Here is a 25,666-nt window from a genome sequence, read left to right on the forward strand (position 1 = left end):
AGACCTGTACTCACCTTTGAAGCACTTCTTTCTGTAAATTTGTGATTCTGTGTTATATAATCTAACAAAGCCTTCTTCATTGGCAACTGCTAGTATATGTTCCATATTGGGAGCTAAATAAGAAATGAAGAATAGAATATATAGAATAACACGAAAATTTTTAAGCTCACTCAAAACCACCAAAATTATCTTCAGATAATCTCTTATTTAGAGAAGGGCTAAATCAGGGGTAGTCCTCAACCAAAAGAAGGGTGGTACTGGTGATACAGGCCACCAGCAGGCTGAGTCTATCGATTTTAAATTTCCTTTTCACAACCTTTCACCTTCCCTTTCTTAATCCATTAGGAATAGGGAGGGACAAGTACTTCCATTTCTGCTCATATATTACCCTCTTAGTCACAGGAAGAGATACTAATATATTCAGCCAGAACAAAACGGGTATTTACTGGGTAAAACAGTTTTCATAGTGGCTGAACCTTTGCAACCCTTTCCTTATCAGTTCAAAAAAGATGGTGCTATGATAGTCCAATGCTACAGAGGAAATATACAATTATGCGAATTATGCATACAGATTAAGAAAGGTCTATTTTATAAATCAGAAGAGAACAGTTATCCGAAAAACTCCAACATCTACCTAAGTTACTTTTCTTTGAAAGGAAGACACCCAGTATATTTTCCCTCTAAGTGTGAAATGGATCACTTCTGTCCAAGCCTAGCCTAGATAGTAATTCTCTTACCAGAAGAGAAGGTGCATCCAAAAGGAGGAACTGGGACTCCTGTTTCTCCATAAGAAGTGTGCTCATCATTATTGCTGCACTGATAACCAGTGAGAAGGGACTGTAGAGGGTACTGCGAAGACCATCCTAAAACAAGACAATTCCTTACAGAATTCCCATATAGCATCACATTTCAGCATTTTTAACAAATGCAGAGGTAAATATTTGTTCTTAAAAAGTTTTAGATATTTAATGTAGATCCATTCACAATCTATGGTCCTGATATTTTCTTAAGGGGTCCTAAGGAAAAAATGAAAGAACACTCCCAGCTTCTAATGATGAATAGCTTTGGGCTTATCATCTTTGTTGAAGGAGGTGGGGCTGACCATCTTAAATGGAGACTCTTGCTAGTACATTAAGATTGCAAGAAACAAGTGGCTTTTGTACATTAAGAAAGATTTTACTCCTTCTCCCACCAAAGAGGCAACCACAGAAGCATTACCATTAAAACTACCATTCCCTTCAACTAAAATTTTTTAATCTTGTTGGAGTTTCTATATCAACATTACTGTAAATTCTTAAGTTACTAGCAAAATCCAGTGGTCAAAGAGTTAAAACAGGCCGGGCGCGGTGGCTCACGCCTGTAATCCTAGCACTCTGGGAGGCCGAGGCGGGTGGATTGCTCAAGGTCAGGAAGTTCGAGACCAGCCTGAGCAAGAGCGAGACCCCATCTCTACTAAAAATAGAAAGAAATTATATGGACAACTAAAAATATATATATAGAAAAATTAGCCGGGCATGGTGGTGCATGCCTGTAGTCCCAGCTACTCGGGAGGCTGAGGCAGGAGGATCTCTTGAGCCCAGGAGTTTGAGGTTGCTGTGAGCTAGGCTGACGCCAAGGCACTCACTCTAGCCTGGGCAACAAAGTGAGACTCTGTCTCAAAAATAAATAAATAAATAAATAAATAAAGAGTTAAAACAAATAATATATGTCAATGCACCTGATATAGCCAGTAACATATTCACTAAATATTAAGTTTACTTCCTTTTTCCTTCATGGTGTTGAAATTCTAGGATTCTAAAATGTCAATAGTATCTTAAAGTATAGATACTTTAAGATATCTATAGTATCTTAAAGATTGTAGTTTCTTAAAGTATATTAGAGTAATTTTAAACCAAAGCGTTAATATACCTACCCCTAGAAGACATTCAGTTAGCCCTGGGTAGTAATTATAGGGTCATGGAGGAGGTCTTGAAAGATGAGTAAATTTTCACTGAATTTAGAACAGAGAATAGGAAATTAAGGGTGAAGGGAAAGTTTATTCTGCGTGGGTCAGAGACCTAATGTGCACTATGGTCCTAAATAGTAAGTCATCTTCAGAAATTTGTTTTTATCACATTGATATGTAGGTCAACACATTTTAAATATATATAAAAAAGTTCATTCAACAAAAAATTACTGAAAACCAAATTTTCATTAAACATTGGAGGAAACAATGAGTTTGTAATCTACTGAGAGCTGTCTAAATAATTAACAAACTCACATTTTAAGGGACTTTGAATTCTCACTTTTCATCAAAACTACTGTTTGGAGACGATGTCTTAGCCTGACATAACCTCAGACAAATCTAGTTTTGGAGGTTCACAGAGATAACATGAGGAATGAATAGATAGGAGGCAAAGAAATTTAATCCAGATTTAGTAACTACTTCTAGGGGCATTATCTCATAATTTCAATGTCAGATATCATTGTAAACAAAATGTTACAGACCACCAAAAGAGGAATGCAGTAATTATGTTGAGTTTACAAATATTCATCTACAGCTGTGGTTCCCAACCCCCAGCCCCTCGCCCACACAGCAGGAGTTGAACAGCAGCCAGCCAACGAAGCTGCTTCTGCATTTACAGCCAGCCCTCCCTATATCTTGCATCACTTAAGCTCCTCTGCCTGTCAGATCAGTGGTGGCATTCTAACTGGAGCCTGCACCCAAACCCTACTGTAAACTGTGCATGGGACGGATCTAGGTGGCACTCCTTATGAGAATCTAATGCCTGATGACCTGAGATGGAGCTGAGTTGGTGATGCTAGTGCTAGGGAGCGCTGCAAATACAGATTATCATTAACAGAGAGGTCTGACTGCACAATAAATGTAATGCTCTTGAATCATCCTGAAATGATGATTCCACACCCTGGTCTGTGGAAAAACTGTCTTTCATGAAACTGGTCCTTGGTGCCAAAAAGGTTGAGGACTGCTGATCTACAGAATAAGTCTAAAACCAAAAGTCTCTGTTCTAATGTTATGTAAATGTACACCTGTGGTTTGAAATTTTTAAAAAAGTCTAATGACTGCAACTTATAAATTCAAAAGAAATCTTTAACAACCAGATAATATGCTTTGCAAAACCTAATTTTTTGCAATTAAACGGTGACTTTTCAACTCTGCCTCATTGCCTACATCTAACATCCAAACACTGATGAATGGTTAGTGACGGATCCCTGCCTACCCCTCCAATTCTGCAGTCTCTGTAACAAATACTTCATTGATGAGCCACCTTAAGCTACTTTTGTATCCTTATTGTGCTATGAATATGAACCTATGTCCTGAACATCAACCTGTAATGCTTTCCTCCACAACACATTTGGAAAAGCCCATTATTACCTCAATGTATAACTTGCGGCCCTAAGGTTACACACAAATTTTCCAAGCCAGTATACAAAGACATGAGAGTTTTCAGAGAATCAATTTCCAGATACAGTAGTCCCCCTTTATCAACAGTTTTGCTTTCTACGGTTTCAGTTACCTGTGGTCAACTGTGTTCTGAAAATACTAAATGGAAAATACCAGAAACAAACAATTCATGAATTTTAAATTGCCATTTTGAGTACCAGGAAAATCTCACACTGTCTCACTCCATCCTGCCTGGGAATGTGATTTACCCCTTTGTCCAGAGTATCCATGCTGTATACGCTTCCTGCCCTTTTGTCATCCGCCATATAGTCAGAAGGTCAATAGTTGTCTAACATTATGTCATGGTGCCGTATGCCTACGTCATTCTCCTCACTTCATCCCACCACATGGGCACTGTATCATCCTACATCATCATAAGGGTAAGGACAATACAATAAGATATTTTGAGAGAGAGACAGACCATATTCATATAACTTTTATTATAGTATGTTGTATTATAGTACAATTATGACAATATACTATAATTAGGCACTCTTACTATGCCTAAATTATAAAGTAAACCTTATCATAGGTATGTGTATGTACAGGAAAAAAGCATATATAAGGTTCTATACACATTGGGGGTTTGAGGCACACAATGGGGGTCTTGGAACATATCCCCTGAGGATAAGGAGGTACTAATGTACTCAACTTCCATAGACAGTCATGTGCCACAAACATTTTGGTCATCAAAGGACTACATATGATGGTGGTCCCATAAGATTATAATGCAGCTGAAAAATTCCCATCACCTAGTGACAGCTTGATGATCCTGACCCTGGGTAGGCATAGGCTAATGTGCGTATTTGTGTCTTAGTCTTTAACAAAAAAGCTTAAAAAATTTAAATTAAAAAATTGAAAATAGATAAAAGCTTATAAAGATATAAAGAAGAAATATTTTTGTATAGCTGTCTTATACAATGTCTTTATATTTTAAGCTAAGTGTTATTATAAAAAAGTTAAAAAAAATTAAGACATTTATAAATGTAAAAAAAGTTATAATAAGCTAAGGTTAATTTATTGAAGAAAAAAATTTTAATAAATTTAGCCTAAATGTACAATGTTTGTAAAGTCTGTAGTAGTGTATAGTAATATCCTAGGCCTTCACATTCACTCACCACTCACTCAAGGACTCACCTAGAGCAACTCCCAGTCCCACAAGCTCCCTGTGCAGTAAGTGCCCTATACAGGTGTATCATTTTTTATCTTTTATGCCATATTTTAACTGTATTTTTTTCTATGTTGAGATATGTTTAGATACACAAATACTTATCATTGTGTTACAGTTGCCTGCAGAACTCAGTACATGAGGTATAGGTTTGTAGCCTAGGAACAACAGGCTATATCATATAGCCTAATGTGTACCATTTAGGTTGTGTAAGTACACCCTATGATGTCTGCACAATTTCTCAGAATGTATCTCTATCATTAAGGGATACACTACTGTATATGCATTTCTAAAACTGATCTACGAAACTGATCTGTCTAAGAAGGTTGAGACACATCTTTTCCCCTCCCCTTTCATCACTTCCAGTTTACAAAGGAAAGCTGTTCCCATGTCCTAATCTCAATCTTCCCACTGATCCAAAGTATAAAAACTCTCGGGTATCAATTAAATATTTTTAAATAAAAAGTTTCTAGGCCGGGCGCGGTGGCTCACGCCTGTAATCCTAGCACTCTGGGAGGCCGAGGTGGGCGGATCGTTTGAGCTCAGGAGTTCGAGACCAGCCTGAGCAAGAGCGAGACCCCACCTCTACTAAAAATAGAAAGAAATTATATGGACAGCTAAAAAAATATATATAGAAAAAATTAGCCGGGCATGGTGGCGCATGCCTGTAGTCCCAGCTACTCGGGAGGCTGAGACAGGAGGATCGCTTGAGCTCAGGAGTTTGAGGTTGCTGTGAGCTAGGCTGACGCCACGGCACTCACTCTAGCCTGGGCAACAGAGTGAGACTCTGTCTCAAAAAAAAAAAAAGTTTCTGGAACCTCAACTAAGAGATAATTGGATAATTCCTTTAATAAAGGCACCATACACACCCAAATTCATCTCTTTAAAAGTTGTACTTTCAATAAAATTTTACTTTTTGCTTAACTATTTATTGAAATTAGTGGTCTATAGTGTTTTTATCAATTGTATACTACTAATAACTGTAATGATAATTCAATCCAGAAGAAAGTTTTAACAATTGGAGTCTTATAATGATAGAAAATAGCAATACGAATATATTCTTTGATGCAGAAAGGATAAAAGAACTTTTCAAGCATAAAATTAAATTACATTAGGAAAAATTCTGTGGGAGAAATGAAATAAAAATAAGGTCAAGAAGAAAAAGCAAGTATGTAGAATGTCCAGCAGTCAAGAGTTTGTTCTTATTTTTTAAAAACATGGATGACGTGATTATCCAAACACTATTATATTCACATTCTATTAGAAAAGAATGATTGTAGCATTTTTAAAATGTCAATATTCATGATATAACCCCAAAATTATATTCTTTGCGTCTGTTAAAAATTATGATAAATACTTTTAGATACTAATTTAAAAATACACAGAAAAGTAAATAATCAGATTTCCATTTTATTTTTTTTAGAAACAGTCTCACTCTGTCGCCCAGGCTGGAGTGCAGTGGCCCCATTATAGCTCACGGTATCTTTGAATTTCTGGGCTCAAGTGGTCCTCCTGCCTCAGCCTTCCCAGTAACTGGGACTACAGGCACATGTCATCACATTTTAAACATTAAAAAAAAAAGTTTTAATTTTTTTGTAGAAACAGAGATTCACTATGTTGCCCAGACTGCTCTCCAACTCCTGGCCTCAAGCAATGCTCCCACCTTGGCTTCCCAAAGTGCTGAGATTACAGGTGTGAGCCACTGTGCCTGGCCAGATTTCCATTTTAAAAAGATCATTGGCAGCAGTGTGGAAAATAAACTGGAGAGAGAGAAACTAAGAGGCCATTTGGGAGACTTGTTACGTAGCCCAGACAAGAAGGTAATAGGGCCAAACCTAGGGAAATGGAATAGTCAGAACAGAACAAGTCCAAGAGGCAGAATCAGAGGGGATGAAGAGGAGAGGATGGATTCTAGAGATCTTAAGGAAACTTTTTGTATGTGGAATAGTGAGGAAGATGAAGGAGTCTTTTTGATTGACTCTAGGTTTCTGCTAGGAATACTGGTTTAATATAATGGGGCCACTCCCTAAAACAGGCAATATACCAGGTTTTGGGGAAAAGTGAGTTCAGTTTTGGGCATGAGTTTGACATGCTTATGGGACTAAAGGTGAAGACCAACCACAGCTTTTATAAAAAATGGACCTAAAGTACAGCAGGTCCTTGAATAAGATCATTTCATTGAATGTCATTTTGTTAAACTATTGATGAGAAAATCAATTCCTGGTTATGGCCAGTCTCTGTCGAGTTTGCATGTTCTCCCCATGTCTGTGTGGGTTTTTTCCTGGTACTCTGGTTTCCTCTCACATCCCATAGATGGGCATGTTAGGTTCCTTGGCGTGTCTACATGATCCCAGTGTGAGTGCTGGTTATGTGTGTGAGCGCTCCCTGTGATGGGATGGCATACTGTCTAGGGCTGGCTCCTGCCTTGCACCCTAAGCTGCCAGGATAGGCTCTGGGCACCCACGACCCAGAACTGGAATAAGGGTATCAGAAAATGAACGAGTAAATACAAATAAGTGTAAAACAAAAATTCATAAAGTATACAATAATCATACAAATGCACAAAATAAACAATGTGGTACAAAAGGGTTCAGCAAGCTGCCGTATCTGTGATTGCTTTTGAACTGTGTGCTGGTAGGAGGTGCTCCTTACAATTTTTCCCTTTGCAAACATTTATTCCTTGATTTAACCCATCACCACTACAACCATTGTCACTCATTCATTCACCAAAACTGGAATAAACAATTATCTTACTTGTTTTTAACAATCTTTCTTAAATGTATGTATGGTTCACATTTATTTCAATGTTTAATATTAGAAGTGTTTTGGGTCTTTATTTAGAAGGTTGGTGGTGTTTTTGCGACCAGAAATATGTCATTGGAACTTAACTCTTATTTATAACAATTAGTCTGTGGTTGTAAAATTAGTTTTATTATACATTGTTCTGTTGTTTTGTTTAAAGTAGCAGTTTCCAAGAACCTATCACCAATGTTAAGGGAGCACTTACTGTACAGGAAATGGAAGGTTGTAGGTAGTAGTGGAAGAAGCCCTGATTATGGCTATGATCATCCTTGAGAGTAGGTAGAAGAAAAGGGGCCAAGGATGGAACGCTAACATTGAGGGGAAGTGAGAAGATGGTAATTTAGATTTCAGTGGGAAACATATAATAATGAATGAATTTCAGTGCCTATTGCATAATAATGAATATTTGTGAATAGAGGAGGGGGGGGAAGTAGACAGATGGAATGGAGAACTGGGAGAAAATCTGTCACAAAATAGAAGCTGAACAGCTTCCCCCAGGACACACAAATAGTAAGGAGTACAGCTGTTAATTAAAACCCAGGCAGTTTAACTCCTAAGACAAAGCTCTCAACCAGTACTGTGCATACTGCCACTCATGACACAGAAGGCAGAGAATTTACTCAGGCAAAGTCCTAGGGTAGACAGAAAGAGGAGCATTTGTAGGGAGTATAATAACAAAATTATCTAACAGGGAAGTAAGGATGGTATGAAGTTTTAGATTAGGAGCAGGAAGTTGAGGGACTACTCCTCCGTCTCCTTCTTCAACATCCTTTTCCTAGACCTACTCCTTAAATATAAAAATTCCCTGCTCTTTTGTTTTGTTTTCCATGTGGTTTCATTGGGAAGAAGGATCTCTGGATATAGGCGACCTTTAAATGAGTAAGATTTCATTTCTGCCCAAGGTTAGTCCGGGTAGTTAACTCCTTTATCAGAAACTTATCAAAAAGTTTCAAACCTACACTCAAATCTCTTAACTGCCAATGTTTTAACACAGGAACATAAGGAACTGTAGAAAATAAATTGGATTTCTACATACTAACATGGGAATATGTCCGATTTATACCATTAAAGTGAAAAACAAAACATTTTGATCCCATTTCTGAAAATAATAGATATTACCTCTGGCATCAAAAAAACAACTGGAATAATATACTTCTATCTATTAACAGTGGTCATTTCTGGGGGATATGGTTATGGGCATCCTTCACTCTATAATCTAGAATTTTTATGACCATGTAGTCATGTGGGGGGGAGGAGATTTTGACCCTGCAAGAAACAGATGTCCTGTCTTCTCTGCTTGACCGAGTTCCTTAACAGCGGTCATATTCGCTGGCGTATCACAGCAAACAGTAGGGCTCATTAAGGTTCTACAACAAACGAATGAATTAATCAAATATGAGTCTCGATGATCTCACATAACTGTTGAGAGAAACAGAGCAACACACACACACAAATGCATGCCATTTCCAGCTAACGCGCAGTATAGACATGAGCTGTAACGGGCTTCGGAGGCCAGTTAAGTCAGCGTCCTTCCTTTCTTCGGCCTACACTACGAGTTAAAAAGCCCGATTACGATCAAAAGTGTCCCGAAGGAAAGAAAGTATAGCTTTCTTCAGCAGTTCACTAATTCACTGTTCCGCTGTGAGAACTCGGCGGCTGGGAAACAGAATTGGAGTCGGCCGTGGTCGGAGGCGGCGTGTGTTTGGGGGGGAGGTGAATCCCGCCAGCCACGAGCAGCGGTTGGGACCGTTACTCACCACTCCTCGGGACGCCAAGCTGGGGCTGGCGGAGCACCGAACTGAAGAGCATCTGGGCCAGAGGAAAAAGCTCAGCGGAGAAAAAAAGCCGTGGAAATGCCCCCAAGACCCGCAGAAATCGTAACTTCCACCCCTTACACCACGACTCGTTATTGCCTCCAACTCCCGCCACTGTAAGCCCCGGCCGCCAAACTCCGCGCCAAACTGATGTCACGCTCCCTGATTGGCTCCCGGCGCGGCGTCCGGGCGCTTTAGAGTCACTTCCCCTTTCATGTCCCCGCCTCCTTTTCTCCCAGCCGCGGGAACCTAGCGTCCAAGAGCTCCCTGAGCGCCTGCGCGGGGGGCCGCAGAAGGGCTGGCGAACCGCGGGGTGATCAGGGCGCATGCGTAACACGGCTTGACAGCGCGCGGAGGAAAAAATCCGCGAGAAGGCGGCGGGGGAAGATGGCGGTTCTGGGGCCCAGTTTGCAATCTTTCTGATTAGGCTAGACGAGTAACTGTTCGGGTCATGGCATCAAACTCAACTAAGTCTTTCCTAGCAGATGCCGGCTATGGAGAACAGGAACTGGATGCTAACTCTGCCCTTATGGAACTGGACAAAGGTATTCAAAAGAGCGGGCTGCGCGGGCGAATCGCGTGCTGGGGGAAGTAGCGCCACCAGGTGGTGGTCGCCTCGGGAGAGGCTCGGAAAGCGCATGCGCTTAGCTTCGGTGGGCGGGGAGTGCTTGTGCTGTTGCTGGGGCTTGGGCTTTGGCCGCTGCGAGAGATTGCAAAGATAATTGCAGGAAAATTCAGGATTGCCGGATTGGCCATGCACCAGCTGAACAAGTGGGAACTCTAGTGAGAGGCCCGTTTTGACCATTTGAGGGCACAATCTCCTGCTTTCCAAGCAGTGAAAGCGGCTGGCAGATTTCTAAAAATCCTGCATTGAAATTGTGGAATTATTTTTGAGTCCGTTCATTTGAGACCAGGTCTTCATCAAGAGTGTTGAATAACATTCTTGCACCGACTTTATAGCGACTCATTTCATTTCCATAGCTCTCTTACCTGCGGGTTACAAGGCAGGTTAAATACGACCAAGACCATATGCAAAGCATGGCCCCTGCTCATTCTCTGCAGACAAGTTCCATGAGTTGTGTTTTCTTAGAGAGGGCAGCTTCGTGTAGACAGAGCTTTGGGGTCACACTGAGTTAAATTACAGTTCCGTTAATTTTGTGATTATGCAAGTTACCTAACTTCACCTAGCCTCGACTTACTGTCTGCAAAGCGAGTACCGTACCACTAAACTGGGAAAATTGTTGTATTAAGAGAGATACTGGTATGCAAAAGAAGCGTTTACCTTCCTTCTAATATATGGATTTGGGAGGCAAAGCAGAAATTTGTCGGTAAAAAACTCGAGTATTAATGTGAAACTTCTGTTTCAGTGTGCCTTGAAATTTTTGTTGTATGGGAGAAACATTTTGTCAAGTGATATATACGTAAATCTTGATTAACCATAGCCAATGTATAATGTATGGAGAACTGGATTAGAAGTTAGAAGGATCTGTCTTTATGTCCACTTTGAACCATTTCCCAGCTTTCTGACTTGGACATGTCTATTAACTTTTTGGGGACTCTCTGGTTCTTTAACCTATAAATATTTTTAGTGGGTTTGTCTAGATAAGAGTTTCTCAGACTTTTTAAAAAGCTTTTACCTTCTTTGATCAACATAAAAATGTCACAATACTCCAATGGGGTAGTCCTTTGGTTGAGTCACAGTATCTTAATGCATCCCCATCAGCCAAGATAATGATATTGAGCTTTTCTTTCTCTTACCAAATCATAGGCTTTTTCTCCTCTGAATTATAAAACTGTGATATTAAATGTATTTTTTAAACACTGCATAATCTTTTCCTCCCCATTGTGATACATTCCTTCCTTATTCCCCAGTGAGAGTTGCAGGTCTGGATAAAATCTAATATCCCTAAGCGGACATTTTCTTTTCTTTTCTTTTTCATCTAAAGTATGATCATACTACCTGGACATTTTCTACCACTCTGGTCCAGCTGAGTTTGTCCCATGCTGACAGTAGGATAGTGGTTGTAGAACAGGGATCAGGATGGGGCATTAAAGAAAAATCTAAAATTGTTTAATTCCTAAAATTTTGCAATTATAAGAAAAAAACCACAGTTTTTCCTTTTTAGAGAAAAGTTGAAATGGAAATATTTCATATCTGTAAGAAATAAATCTAGTGTCAAGCCTAGATACAAAGTAAGTGGTCATGTTCAATCCTAGCAATACCCTGGGTATTTTACAGATGGGTCTTAGGTTTGGAAAGATAATTTGTACAAGACAGGAACAAAACTCTTATTCTTTTTCACCTTACCATCCAATACCTTTTAAATCTGTTAGAAAATTAGATTATAGAAATAGCCAGTTTCATTTAGAATATTGTTTAATATTTTAAATATTGATTCATTTCATCTTTTACCTATTAAAGTATTTCTGTTTTGTGAGCCAAATGTCATAGAGTCAGAAGGCTATAAATTCCAACTTTCTTCTAGTTCCAAAACTTCTAGACCAGAGTTTCCCAAAGTGTACTCCAAGGAATACTGTTTCTGAAGTATTTTAATAGGAGTTTCTCCTCTCACCCTCCCGCCATATGCACTCAGACACGTGAGTTATTTGATCAGGCTTTGTACTGGGGATATAGCAGTTAATGAAACAAAACAAAGCTCCTGCCCTCATAGAGCTTTTATTCTAGACAGAGGAAACAGACAAGAATAAGCAAATATAGTAAGCATGTGACGGTGATACATATTATAAAGAAAAATGAAGCATGTGAAGGGGGCTGGAGAAAACTGGTGTGGGGCCGTAACTGGTTTGTTATTTTATAAAGGATAGTCAAGAAAGCCCTCACTGATCAAGTGGAGGAACAACTGCAAAGGCCCTGGGGTGGAAGCCTTCTTTGCATGCTGTATCTGGAGACAGTAATAGGCAGTGAGGATAGAAGGATAATCAGAGGCCAGTTCATGTAGGGCAGTGCAAGCCTTGGAAAAGATTGGCTTTAATTCTGTATGAGATAGGAAGCCATGGAGGATTTTCATTAGATGGTGACATGCTCTGACTTGCCTTTGAAAAGGACCAGTCTGGCTACTGTGTTGAGAATAGACTGAAAGGAGGGCCAGGAACAGAAGTAGGGAGACCAGTGAGAAGGCAATTATTTAATATAATAATCCCTGGAAAAGAACACAGTGGCTTGGACCAGGGTGGTGATGGTGAAAATGTGTGTAGCGCTGAGATTCTGGGTGTATATTGAAGGTAAAGCCAACAAGATTTGCCAGTGGATTGAATGAGGATGTGAGAGTGAGTGGTCAAGAAAACTTAGAGGTTTTTGGTCTCGGCTACTGGAAGGATGTATGTTTTGCCATTTAGCAAGAGTGTGAAAATCCAATCAGTTTGAGACAAGTTAAATTTGAGATGTCTCTTAGACATCCAAATGCAGATACGTAGGCAATTAGGTATAAGATGTGACCCTTGAACTCTAGTCTAAAGAAGTATTTGTGGCACTGATGTCCTTTGAAACACACTTGGGAAATGCTGCTGTTTATAACCTGTGATATATTTATAACCTCTTGCATTTTGTTCTGAGCCTTTTGAGTAAGCATGGCAGTAAGCTGATTGTTTCTGATGTCTATAGGAACAAATATGGATGTTATTTTGAAGCTGACTCGATTCCATTCCTTCAGGATGTAGTTAGTAACAGGAAAATAACCATTCATATGATGGCCTTTCATTCATTCAACGAATGTTTACTGACCACCTGCATTGTATTAGGCGCTGTACTCAGACTTGGTGAACAATACAGCCTTAAGGAGCTTGTGCACATGTGAGTAGAGAGATGGGGCTAGATCAAATATGGCTGGCTTTGTTGGTCAGGACAAGAAGTTGGATTTTATGCAGGGTGCAATGGGAAGACGTAGAAAGTATAAGCTGATAGCCATGCTGACTAAGCTTCTGTGAAGACAGCATATATAAGCAAGTTAAGTGTCATAATCAAATATGTTACAACTTACATTTATCTGACACATCTCTTGATGTAGATAATTATTACTATACACAATTGGCATTATAAAGGACACATCTCACACAAATTACTCTAATGTAACTTTTTAACTAATATAACGTCATTCTCTAAACATTTTTAAAATTTTTCTCCCATACTTTATTTGTATATATTCATGGGGTACGAGTGCAATTTTGCCACATTGATATATTGCATTTTGGTGAAGTCAGGGCCTGTAGTGCATATATCACTGAAGCAACCCACGAAGTAACCTCCCATCGTCCACCACCCTCCACCCCTCCGAGTCTCCATTGTCCACCCATTGTCCATCGTTCCACACTCTGCTTCCATGTGTACACATTATTTAGCTCCCACTTGTAAGTGGGAACCTGTAGTGTTTGTCATTCTGTGTTCTGTGTCCGAGTTGTTTCACTTAAGATAATGGCCTCCAGTTCCATCCGTGTTGCTGCAAAAGACATGATTTCATCTTTTTTTTTTACAGCTGAATAGTAGTCCTTTATGTAAAGCTTATGCAACATCTCCTTCACGCTGGGAGAAGAGGAGTCTCTCTTAAATGACATCACTCAGCCTATATACTTTGTGGGAGGTTGGCCTTTGAAAGGATGAGGTGAAAGCAATGGGGAGGAGAAAGTGGTGACTCTCAATTCCCTTTCTTGAAACTGGTGCATGGGGAATGGAGGAAATGTAGGGCGTGGAGTTGCTACTAGAGGTGCTGGTAAACTTAATGCTTTGTGGATACCTAGTTTTTCTAGAATCACGTGTTAAAAAGATTATACTTTCCACAGTGAATTATGTTGGTACCTTTGTTAGATTGTTGATTTGAGAACTGTCTTCTTTCCTAATAGAAACATTCAATGTTACAGATGTTCCTTGAAGCACTACTCTAGTTGCATCCCATAGATTGTACTTTCATTTTCATTCAGTTCAAAATAGTTTTCTAATTTTCCTTATTTCTTCTTCACCTATGGATTATTTAAAAGTGCATTGTTTAGATATTTTTCTCTTACGATTTCTAATTTAATTCCATGTATTTAGAGAACATACATTGTATGATTTCCATCCTTTTAAATTTGTTGAGGTTTATTTTATGGCCTTAAATATTTTTAATCAAATCTTAACCTTTTAAAAAATTGTTTCATTTTCATTATTATCTATCTAAAAATGGCAGTTGCCAAATTACTGCTTTTTATACCATTTTTATTTTTAAAAGAATAATCACGTACAGTTGTACTTTACCTAATTGTTAAGAATGATTGTTGCTTTACTGTGTAATCAGTTGGTGTTTGCTATTTTTGCTTTGTAGCCACAAATTTGTAAGCTGCTCTCCCCTCTCTATACTTCTCATAGGTCTAAGATCTGGCAAACTTGGTGAACAATGTGAAGCAGTTGTTCGCTTTCCCAGACTTTTTCAGAAGTATCCATTCCCTATTCTCATCAATTCTGCATTCCTGAAGTTAGCTGATGTTTTCAGAGTTGGGTAAGTCTTTTTGAAGCCTCATTGTCCTTAAGGACTTTGTTCAGGTTTCTTTGTTTTATATTGTGGTCTTTTTCTTTTTGCCTTTTAGGACTTCTCCATGGTTAGTTACTATGTTAGTGGATACACATGACTATACAGAGCACTCTAATGTGAGATTTAATGACATTTTAAACAAAAATGAAGCGTATAATTTTAGAGAATACTTCTTTGGGCAACAAGATAAAATTAAGACAACCTTAATATATTACTGTATGTTTCCGAAAAATCTGTGGCTTTGTATAGGGTTGTTTTGAGAAGTTTCTGATTTAATTTAATAACTTACAACATGAGATGCATGGCTGTGAAGTACCTGAAATATGTAAGCACTGAATGAATGCCCATTTCCTTTTTTCTCTCCCTATTGTTCCCTCTCCTACCTCTTTTTACCATTCTCCTGCACTCATATGCTCATATATATACAAAGTCAGACTTGAGAAAGAAAAGAAGTTGTAGAATTCGCCCAAGACAAGAGAAGGACCATGATCTCCTGGCCTTGGATTTGATGATTTGAGGAGATTTATTTCTCCAGGGCTTTTCCTTGTGTCCCCACCATTTCGGTGTCTTGCAGCAGGACTGCAGGCATAGCTAACTGCTTATGCTTAACGTCTACCTAATGCACAAACTTTAGGTAACTCTTTTAGTGGTGAGACAAATAATAAGATTGAAAAACATTAGCCTGTCACTAACGTTTAATATCATTAGTGTTGCTTTGGTTCCTAATTAAATATTACTTTCTAAAGTGGCCTAATTTATTTTATCTCTGGTTTTCCTAGAAACAATTTCCTGAGACTGTGTGTTCTTAAAGTTACCCAACAAAGTGAGAAGCATTTGGAGAAGATTCTAAATGTGGATGAGTTTGTGAAGCGGATTTTCTCTGTGATTCATAGTAATGATCCTGTGGCAAGAGCCATCACACTCCGGTAGATGGTTTTGCTATAATGATTCACTAGAAGATGATTTGAGTTGTAATTATGTACAAAAAAGCAATATATTTACTTTTTTCATTTTGAATATTAAGGAGTTGTTTTTGGTTTTTTGACTAAGATTCGATGCAAAGTATGATAACCATCCCAATCTCTAAGTGCTTTTTAGTTAGCATCTACAGTACTGTTTTGGTTGTAAACTGTTGTCTAACTTGTGTTTGAAACATTTCTCTATGTAGGTGGGCGTTCTGATCAAATAACTTGGTGGATCTTAATATAGCTTAGGCTCAGCTCGTTTTGAACTTTTACCTTCCTAACCTTGTTCTTACTGTCTCCTGTCAATTTTCCATATTCTCCCTTGGGTATGTGGTCATTTTTGTATGTGATAATTTACATTTGAACTCACTGGAGAACACCAGATATAACCATTGTAGTGTAGTTTCTTTAGCGTTTCCTTTTCTTTCTTGGCATTCCTTAAAAAATTCATTTTGTTAGAATTTCATTTTGTAAGCCTTATACCCAGCTTGGACCATATTCTCTTTTTAGCTTTGCCATTTATAGAATCATATGTATAATTTTTGGATTTGTTTTGAAATTTACTTGCCTAAATTATAGGGTTCATTTCTGACTTACCCTACCCAGACAGTTCTCTCGTTAACCAGGAAGTCTAGAATGTCCCTTCTTCCCTGAGTTTCCTTTTTTCTACGTAAGGAATCAGTTCTTCTTTCTTGTTCAGAATTAAGTACTTTTGTCATTCTTCTTCCTTTTGAGTGACAAAATCGTGAACATCATGGGATATTTTAAAGTCAGTTAATTGATTTTTATCTTTTAAAAGCTATAATCAACAGAACGGAATTTAAATTTAAGATGTTTTTATCCTCTGCTTCAGTAAATTAACCTATAGGAATTTTTCAATAAATCTCTTTTAAAAGATGGTGAATATATGTGTGCAGATGATTATAGTATCATTTTTGTAAAATGAAAAATTGGAAAAATCATGTCTATCAAAATAGAAATAGTTATGTCTTTGTATTAATTCATTTTTGTCAGTTAATACCAATATATATGTTGATATATGCTCAGAAAAAGATCTGGGGGAGCATATACTGTTAATAGTGATTATTTTTGGCCAGAGTCACTGAGTTATGGACCACAAGAGACCTTTCCATATGGTTTTGTAATGTTTGAATTGTTTTCCACAAATTTTAAATGCATTTTAATATACTTAGCCCCAAGCTAAACATGTCATTTTAAAATGTGTTTGTTGACAAATCATACTTTTTCTTACAAAATGAAAGTAATAAAATATATAGAGTGTGTCATTTGTTTAATGACCTGTCACATTGGAAAGTTTACTTAAGATGTTGACTTTGAAGAAGGTTGTCATTGTGGGAACATTGTAGATTTTGTTTATTGTGATGTTTTGCAGGTTTCTAAAATCTATGTCATTCTGCTGGGAGGATATTTCAAGCTGTACTTTCTGTAATTTACAAACAATAGTTTTTTTCCTTTTCTTTAAATTTATAATTTCATTATAAGTGCACTATATTTTCCAAACTGTACCTTCCTCAATGTTGCAGATTCTGGTATGGGCCCCAGGGACATCCTGTACCTCTGTTCTCTTGATGTTGAGGACAGATTTAAAAATCATTGTACCAGTGTTTACTGATGTGGAAAAAGATTGTGGGAAGTCGTACTTTTTTTTGACTTAGTGGGTCTGCTTAATAGAAAACACGTATCCTTAATGCTTTGCAAAAATGAACTTCTTTATGTAACATTGGAAAGTTGATATTTCAGTGCTTTAATAATTTAGAAGTTTCTTTTCTGGGCCCCATTTGGTACTTGGGATGTATTTCAAGATGATTTTTAAAATCTCTGCTTGTGTTAGGTAAGCCATTTTAATTTTCTGACATATTGAAGTATGTAAAAGTATTCAGAATTTGAGTCACTGCTTGATACCTTAAAGTTATGCTTTATAAACCTGAGATTTATAGAATTACCCACAAACTTTTGTTTTGGTAATCTAGCTTTGCTTTGCCCCTTCTTTTTCCTGACCTTGAGTTTAATGTATTTCCATTCTTCCTGTGTTTCTCTGCTTCTGTAGGATGTTGGGAAGTCTGGCATCCATAATTCCCGAGAGGAAGAATGCTCACCACAGTATTCGTCAGAGTTTGGATTCCCATGATAATGTAGAAGTCGAAGCTGCTGTTTTTGCTGCTGCAAACTTCTCTGCACAGTCAAAGTAAGCATGAGCCTTTTAGTAATTTGGCTTCCCAAGAAAAGTCTTTGAAGGAATAACTGATCAATGCATTAATATATAAACACTAAGGGATACAGGAAAATGCAAATGGCAAAGTGTATTTTCCAAGAAGGTTTATATCATATTGGAGAAAGAAGACTTCAATACATAAAATGGAAAATTTAAGTACAAATGTTGGCATTACTTATAAATGAAATGAGTTTCCAGAAGGACAGAGTCAGTGTAGATTAAAGTAGTTGGGGAAGCTTTGTCCACCGAGGAGCCTTTCCCAAACATATGTTTGTAATACGGGCAGTCCCCGGGTTACGGATGGACGGTCTGCCTTACAGTGTTTCGTACTTACAAACGGACACTCAAGCCTCCCCATAAGGATTATTTATAATTAAATAATAATTAAGGAACTGGCTTCTTCCACACATATAAACAAACCGGCATGGCATAGGTGGTTTGTTGATGCAGCATCTTGGCCTGAGTGGCGAGTCTCATTGTCATACAGTCGCTTATGCACAGCGTCACTTCCGCCTGCACTGTTTTATTGGATTTTGTGAGTCTGTGTTTACCCTTATGACCATACCTTCAAAATGAAAATCCACTACAAGTCCAGGTGAGCCTGCAGCAAAGAGAAATGTGATTACAAGGGAAACTAAAGTAGAAATAATTAAGGGTACAATACTTAGCTTAAAACGCAAATACATTGTACGGCTATACAAAAATATTTTTCTTTTTTTTTTTTTTTGAGACAGGTTCTCACGTTGTCACCCAGGCTGGAGTGCAGTAGTATGTCCATAGCTTACTGCAGCCTCAGACACCTGGGCTCAACCAATCCTCCTGCCTCAGCCTCTCAAGTAGCTTGGACTACAGGCACATGCCACCACGCTCAGCTAATTTTTTTTTTAATGTTTTATAGAGATAGGATCTTGCTGTGTTGCCCAGGCTGTCTTCCTGCCTTGGCCTCCCGAAGTGCCTGGATTATAGGTGTGAGCTACTACACCCAGCCCAAAACTATTTTCTTTCTTCATATCTTTATTTGCTAAGCTTTTATCTATTTTTAAATTCCTTTTTTTTTTTTTTAACTTTTTAAACTTTGTTGTTAAAAACTAAGGCACAATCACACACATTAGCCTTGACCTACACAAGGACAGGATCATCAAAATGTCACTGGGCAAGAGGAATTTTTCAGCTCCATTATAATCTTAGGAGACTAACATTATATATGTGGTCCATCATTGACTGAAATGTCATTATTCAGCACATGACTGTACTTTTATTGAATAGTTACACCTAGTGAATACTTATCATCTGATTACCACTGTCAACGTATCAGTGCTTTATAATCTGTCAGGTTAAATATGTACTTCCAGTGGTTCCAAAAATAGTTTTTTAGTTTCTAAATTTGGATGATAAATTTGTAATTTAGTGATAAATTTTATGTATAAGCATCACTCTTCAGTTTATCTCTTGTGTTATTATCAGAGCTAATTTTATTTCAGCTGTGGAATTTCTACTGTCTTAGAAAATGATTAAGACTAACAGCAAGATTCTTCACTTACGGAATTGATGATTAATAAAATACCATGCTTCAATACGATATACTTGTAATTTGTGATATTAAAAAACACTAAATTAGTCCAACAGGAAAGCCTGAAGGACCTATCTAAATACAGGAGTGTGAAATTAACAAAATTTATATTTTTGAGATCAGTGTTTACCTCTTCCCTCAGAAATAATGACCTTTTCTGAGATCACATTATCTCAGTCAGTACTGAGGGATTTTTGTCTTAGTATCTCGTATCAATTCTGTATTCTAAACAAATCAGAGTAAACTGGCCAAATAAGACCCTAGGAATTTATTTAGTCATATTCTTCCCCTGTGTACTACTGTAACCACATCTGCCTGGTTCTAAGCAAGGTTAAGATTTTATGTTCTTAGAGCTAGGCCCTGGGTCACAAAGCAGGAGGTGCAGGCCCAGATGCCTCAGCGGTCAGGCAAGCATGTCGGTGAGAGCGGTGTCCTCTAGTGGCAACTGCGGTGAACTGACGAGCACTCGTTCCATCTGAGAGTGCCCCATGGCACCGGCCTATCGGTGACAGTGCGGGGATGTATGCCCAGTGTTGTCAGGTGTCATTTTTTAGGGGGTGGAGAGGGGACTGAAAAATCAGATTATCTTGTTTAGTTTCACCGTATTTAAATGTTGACATTAAGAGTTTTTAAAATACTCTTAAAAGAAAGAATTTTAAAAATACTATCCGAAAAAAAATCTGCAGATTCCTAGTTTGAATTTTATCGGCCCTAAAGGCCTGAAACAGATTTTTAAATTTTGGGTTGTTATAAAAAGTTTTTATGCGGTTAGTGAAGAAGTGCATATCTACCATGTCCAGACACTATTCTGAGCGCCAGGACTACAGAGGTGAAAAAGATCAGGCTCTGTTGTTTTGTAAATACAAAGTAATTTCAGATACTAGTTAGTGTTATAAAGAAAATAAAACAATATTGTGATAATGGCCTGAGCGAGCTGCTTTAGAACAGTGTTAGCATAAGCCCATTTGGCGGTTGGAGTTTTTGTTTCAGTTGTGTTCAGATGGTAAGTGGTGCCCCCACCTCTGGCACCTGACCTTTGGAATATTAGTTATGATTTGGAGGATTGCATTTCTCCTGTGCTAATTGTGCTTTATTTCATTTAAGTCCTTAGAAAACATAAGCATGTGTCATTCTTTGGTTTTAAACTTCTTGTGTTCTCTCTTTTCAAAGGGATTTTGCTATAGGAATCTGTAACAAAATCAGTGAAATGATTCAAGGTATGTATGAGTTATTTAGTATTATGAAGTGACTAACTGGGATTTTTATTTATAATAATTGCTAACATTGTTACTTGCTATGTGCTAGTCACTATCCATTCAAATATTTGTAATAAATATTTATAATATTTATGAAGTTCTTCTGTATACCAAAACAGTTCTATATACAAAACAAAGTCTTCGCCCTCACGTAACCTATATGCTAGTCAGGGTGGGGTGTTCAAAGGACTTCAGAACTATTGTACACATAGTCTGTTCATATCCTGATCCTGATTTAGTTGTTGAAGGAAATAACTAAAATTATAAATATAATCAAACTGTAGACATCAAAGGTGTCTGTATGTATACATGTGTGGAGGGACAGTTTTTTAATATTTTTAAAAATATTAAGGAGCACTATAATATTTTTCATATAAGAAAAACATGAGTTTGTTTTCCACTGAGCTTCTTAGAGGTATTTTTTACTATCTGTGTAATTTTATAATCACTGAAAAGTTAATATTAAATACTTTTGAAAAAAACTATTGAACTTACTGATTAGTTACAGTATAATTTAATGTTATAAACATACTATTAGTATACTGTGCTTTTAATTGAACATTTTGCTAATTGAATTAGACCTTTTAAATCTGAAACATTAAGAGTGATGATCAGAAATCTCTGAGAATTCTTTTTGTGTCTAGGTTTAGCTACGCCAGTAGACTTGAAGCTGAAATTGATCCCCATTCTACAGCACATGCACCATGATGCGATCCTGGCTTCCAGCGCTCGTCAGCTTTTGCAACAGCTGGTCACATCCTATCCTTCCACCAAAATGGTGATTGTTTCTTTGCACACTTTCACTCTGCTTGCAGCTTCATCTTTGGTTGATACTCCCAAGCAGGTAATTTCAATTTTCTTTAAACTGCCTTTTCTTCAGTAAACTTGCATATTAGACATATGATAAAAAATAAGGAAGTAGCCCATAAGTTTTGATGACATTAAGGTCCCTTTCTCTGATAAAGATCAGTTTAATTTCTTTTCACTTGCTTTTTTCTTCTCTATGTTTACTTTACTGATTCTTGGAAGCCCTTGAGAGAAATGAAGTGTTGGGGGATACTGGCTGGGTACAAAGTTGGCAGTAAGAAAAACAAAGGATTGAGTATCTGTTATAAATGCCAAGTCCTATGCTAAAACCTTACAAGTTAAATGGTAGTATTTTACACACGCAGAGAAAGGCCCAAACGTGGGCACATAGCTGTTCAGTGACAGGGCTATGATTTGAAATGAGTCCTGTCTCAAATTTATAAGTTTCACTAAACTACACTGCATCTCTGATACTAATAATTTCAGTTACAATATTGTTCATGGAGTGACTTATTTTCTATATAGATTCAGCTTCTGTTGCAGTATTTGAAGAATGACCCCAGGAAAGCAGTAAAGAGACTTGCTATTCAAGATCTGAAATTGCTTGCCAATAAAACACCACATACTTGGAGTAGGGAGAACATTCAGGTGTGTAGAACTTTGAACATTAATATTTTACATAGATAATATAACATTGTAATAGAGTAAATTGTCTTGCCTTGTATTTTTATATTGTCTTTGTCATCTCATAAATGATTGAGTATGAAAAACTTTTCTAAGAGTGTTGTTGATGTTTGTGGCAGAAATTATTTTATAAGTGGCAAAATAAATACATAAAACTATCTTTCAATGTTTATGTTTGCCTCTCAGTTTCTTGTTAATTTTCCCATAGCAGCACTGAAGCTAATTGAGAAGCCTTGTTTATTTTATTCCTGTCTTCCTCAGTCAATTTAGGGAGAACAATTTAGGTACTATGATTTGTATTGGAGATGGGTAACTTGGCAAAGCATATTTCTCCTTATGGAAAGCAAAAGACATTCTTAACTTTTCTTTTGTAAACACAAGAGCAGATCTCTCTCTCTTTAGACTTTTAACGTAGCATCTTTTATACCATGTCTTAGGTTAAATTAATGTTTTATATTAATTTTTTCTCAAAACAGAACCATATTTGTTTACCCGTTACCAATAACAGATACACTATTTTGTAAATAATGCTATTTAAAGCGAAATGGAAGAGCGTTAGAATTTGACCTTTATCTTCGTGGATTTTATTTTTATCTCTTAGCACGTCATCATGGCTCCAGCATAAGAAAAATCTTTGAATTTCAGATTATGAAAACTAAGCGTCTGTGTTTTTCTGTTTGTTTGCAGTTTTCTAACCATGTTTTAATATACTGTATTATGATTTGATAGTTACAAATATCCCAAGAGATAAGGGTACTTGTTAAATCTGCATTTAATAAGCAATTAGGATTCAGAGAGACTTAATATGCTTAAGAGAGCTTCTTAAGAGAACTTAATTAAGACTTTAATTAAGAGAGCTTCTGTCCTCTGATCTTTTGTCCTAGTGCTTTTTCTACTAAACAATACTGTCTTTCCAAGAAGAGAACGTGCTCAGTCACTTTAGTCATTTTAGAGAATTCATGCACAGAACCAAACTCAGTTATTTAGAAAGATCAGTGAGAAGCACTGCATTACTCCTTGTCATTTTTTTCTTATTGTGAGCTAGATCACACAGACAGAAATGCAAAATGTATTTAATAGTTGAAGTAATTTTAAGTGAAAATCCGTCTAGCCACCATCCCAGTAGAAACAGAACATTGCGGGGTCACAGAACCCTGAAGGTGGCCCTCCCTCTCGTGGTCCTTCCTGATTAGAACTTCACATTTCCCAAAGGAAACCACTGCTTTGACTTTCGTGATAATCATTTCTTTGCTCTTCATAATAGTTTTGCCAAAAAAACAGAAAAAATAGTTTTGCCATCTATGTATGTCTCCCTAAAGAATATTGTTTAGTTTTGTTTTTGCTTCTTTTATTGAACGTTATTCTGGTGAGATTCATCCAAGTAGTTGCATGTTTTTTCCCTTTAATTGCTATAGACTATTCCATTGTGTGGATGGACCACAGTTTATTTGCTCTTGATGGGTTATTTCCAACATGGGGCTGTTATAAAGAATGCTGCTATGAGCATTCTTCTCTTTATCTCCTGGGTACACATATGCAAGAGATTCTCTAGAGTGTATAGGAATGAAATTTCTGACTTACAGAATATGTATGTTTTCAGCTTTACTAGATAATGTCGAACTGTTTTCCAAAGTGATTGAACCAATTTACATTCCTGTTGTGCATGAGAGTGTCCATTGATCCATCTACTTGCCGAGACATAGAATTATCAGACTTAAATTTTTGCCAGTTTAGAAGTGGTAGTTTTTATTTGTAATTCCTTGATTACTAAAAAATATTGAACATCTTTTTAATATGTTTATTGACCATTTGGATTTCTTCTTTTATGCCATGACTATTCAAGTCTCTTGCCTATTTTTCTGTTGATTTGTAGTTATTTTTTTATATCTTTTGACTACTCATACTTCATTGGTCCTTGGCAATTCTATATAAATTTCAAAATCAGCTGGTCAAGTCCACCAAAAAAACCTTGACAGTTTGACTGGGACTGCATTGAATATAAAGATCAGTTTGTGAGAAATTGATATCTTTACAATATTAAGTCTTCCAGTGCATGAACATGTTAAATCTTTCTGCTTATTTAGGTCTCTTGCCTTAGTTTATTTTGTCTGATGTTAATATAGCTACTTCAGCTTTCTCCTGGATGTATTTACATGGTAGATTGTTTGCTATCTTTTTACTTTCAATCTTTATATATCTTTATGTTTCAGATATCTCTTATAAACTGTATTTAATTGGATTATTTTTAATCTAGCCTGGTAGTGTGTAATTTTCAAATGGAGCATTTGGTTCATTTGTATTTACTGTGATTTATTATGCATTAGAGTTTAAATTTGCCATCTTATTTTATGCTTTCCGTATGTTTCCCCAGTTTTTTATCTCTCTTTGGGAGAGGGGGGCTGCTTTCTATATTGATTGTTTATAATATCTCACCATTCCTTTTCTTCTGAATAGTCTCGAAGTTTGCAGTATTTTAATATTCTTTTTAGTTGTTATTCTAGAAATGAAAACAACCATAATTATTCTTGTCAAAGTCTAAAGTTAATTCTGCTACAGGGACCTTAGAACACACTTGAACTCCATTTACATCATATTGAACTTTTATGTATTGTCATGTATTTTAATTCTATCTTTTAATCTTTTCCTTTATAGTACAATGGAGACATAGAAAATTTAGACATGTTATGTCTCTGACATAATACTTCCAAACATAACATTTTTCTTTAAATATTATACACCACTTTTTACTGTGCTTTTCTGGAACACATCCCTGGTGACCAGTCCCATTCCAGAGTAGAGAAAAATCCCCTGTTTAGGGACCGACCCAGAAAATAGTAATTCGGGCCAGGGGCTCTGGTTGAACAGTGAGCTAAGCCAGCGTAGAGAGAGAAATTCAGACCAAATACTGAAAGAAGGCAGTGGTGGTAAGTGCGAAAGGGGACTCCATTTGAAGAGATAGTTTTTCCTTTTTTTGATGTGAAAAATAGTCCTGGTAAGAATAATTTTGTAATAGGGAACGTCCTTGAAACAGAAACTTGAAGCAGATTTCATCAGTGAAACGTGATTGATGTGCTTTCTCTGGGGAACTTCGTGATTTGCATTTTACATTTGCAGAAAAATTGGGAGGGTAGTACAGAGTGCTCTACATACCCCACACCATTTCACCTATTGTTGACATTTTACATTATTTAATAGGATGGTAATTTTGTTTTAAATGAACCAGTATTGGTACATTGTTATGATTAACCAAAGTTTTATACTTTCTCCAGGTTTCTTTAGTTTTTTACCCAATGTCCTCTTTTTGTGCCAGGATACCATATTACACCTAGTTATTATGTCTCCTTAGGGTCCCCAAGGAGTTTGACAGTTTGACTTACATTTTTTAACATGGAAAAAAGACCTG

General features: G+C 37.1%; 2 protein-coding genes across 7 annotated transcripts in view; one reads left to right on the plus strand and one right to left on the minus strand.

Moving 5' to 3' along the window:
- DTL (denticleless E3 ubiquitin protein ligase homolog) overlaps positions 1–9,368 on the minus strand; it is a 47,470-nt gene extending 38,102 nt beyond the window's left edge. For 2 of the 3 annotated variants that reach the window (XM_069459439.1, XM_069459438.1), the window contains exons 1-2: positions 9,173–9,368; positions 15–113 (exon numbers count right to left, since the gene is read on the minus strand). Coding sequence is in view for 2 of the 3 variants with exons in the window: in XM_069459438.1 (XP_069315539.1) it covers positions 15–113; positions 9,173–9,224 (151 nt within the window). In the remaining variant the exon portion in view is untranslated. Of the gene's footprint in view, positions 1–14; positions 114–737; positions 864–9,172 lie in introns of all 3 variants that reach the window. The other variant, XM_069459437.1, reaches the window with a different exon arrangement.
- Positions 9,369–9,631: 263 nt separating this feature from the next.
- Positions 9,632–25,666, plus strand: part of INTS7 (integrator complex subunit 7) — a 42,343-nt gene continuing 26,308 nt past the window's right edge. For 3 of the 4 annotated variants that reach the window (XM_069459290.1, XM_069459292.1, XM_069459291.1), the window contains exons 1-7: positions 9,632–9,774; positions 14,586–14,715; positions 15,528–15,674; positions 17,782–17,919; positions 20,687–20,733; positions 21,417–21,616; positions 22,105–22,227. In XM_069459290.1, the coding sequence (XP_069315391.1) occupies positions 9,681–9,774; positions 14,586–14,715; positions 15,528–15,674; positions 17,782–17,919; positions 20,687–20,733; positions 21,417–21,616; positions 22,105–22,227 (879 nt within the window). In that variant the 5' untranslated portion in view covers positions 9,632–9,680. The remainder of the gene's footprint in view (positions 9,775–14,585; positions 14,716–15,527; positions 15,675–17,781; positions 17,920–20,686; positions 20,734–21,416; positions 21,617–22,104; positions 22,228–25,666) is intronic. The other variant, XM_069459294.1, reaches the window with a different exon arrangement.

This window comes from Eulemur rufifrons, chromosome 27 (genome assembly GCF_041146395.1).
Source record: "Eulemur rufifrons isolate Redbay chromosome 27, OSU_ERuf_1, whole genome shotgun sequence".
NCBI lineage: Eukaryota > Metazoa > Chordata > Mammalia > Primates > Lemuridae > Eulemur > Eulemur rufifrons.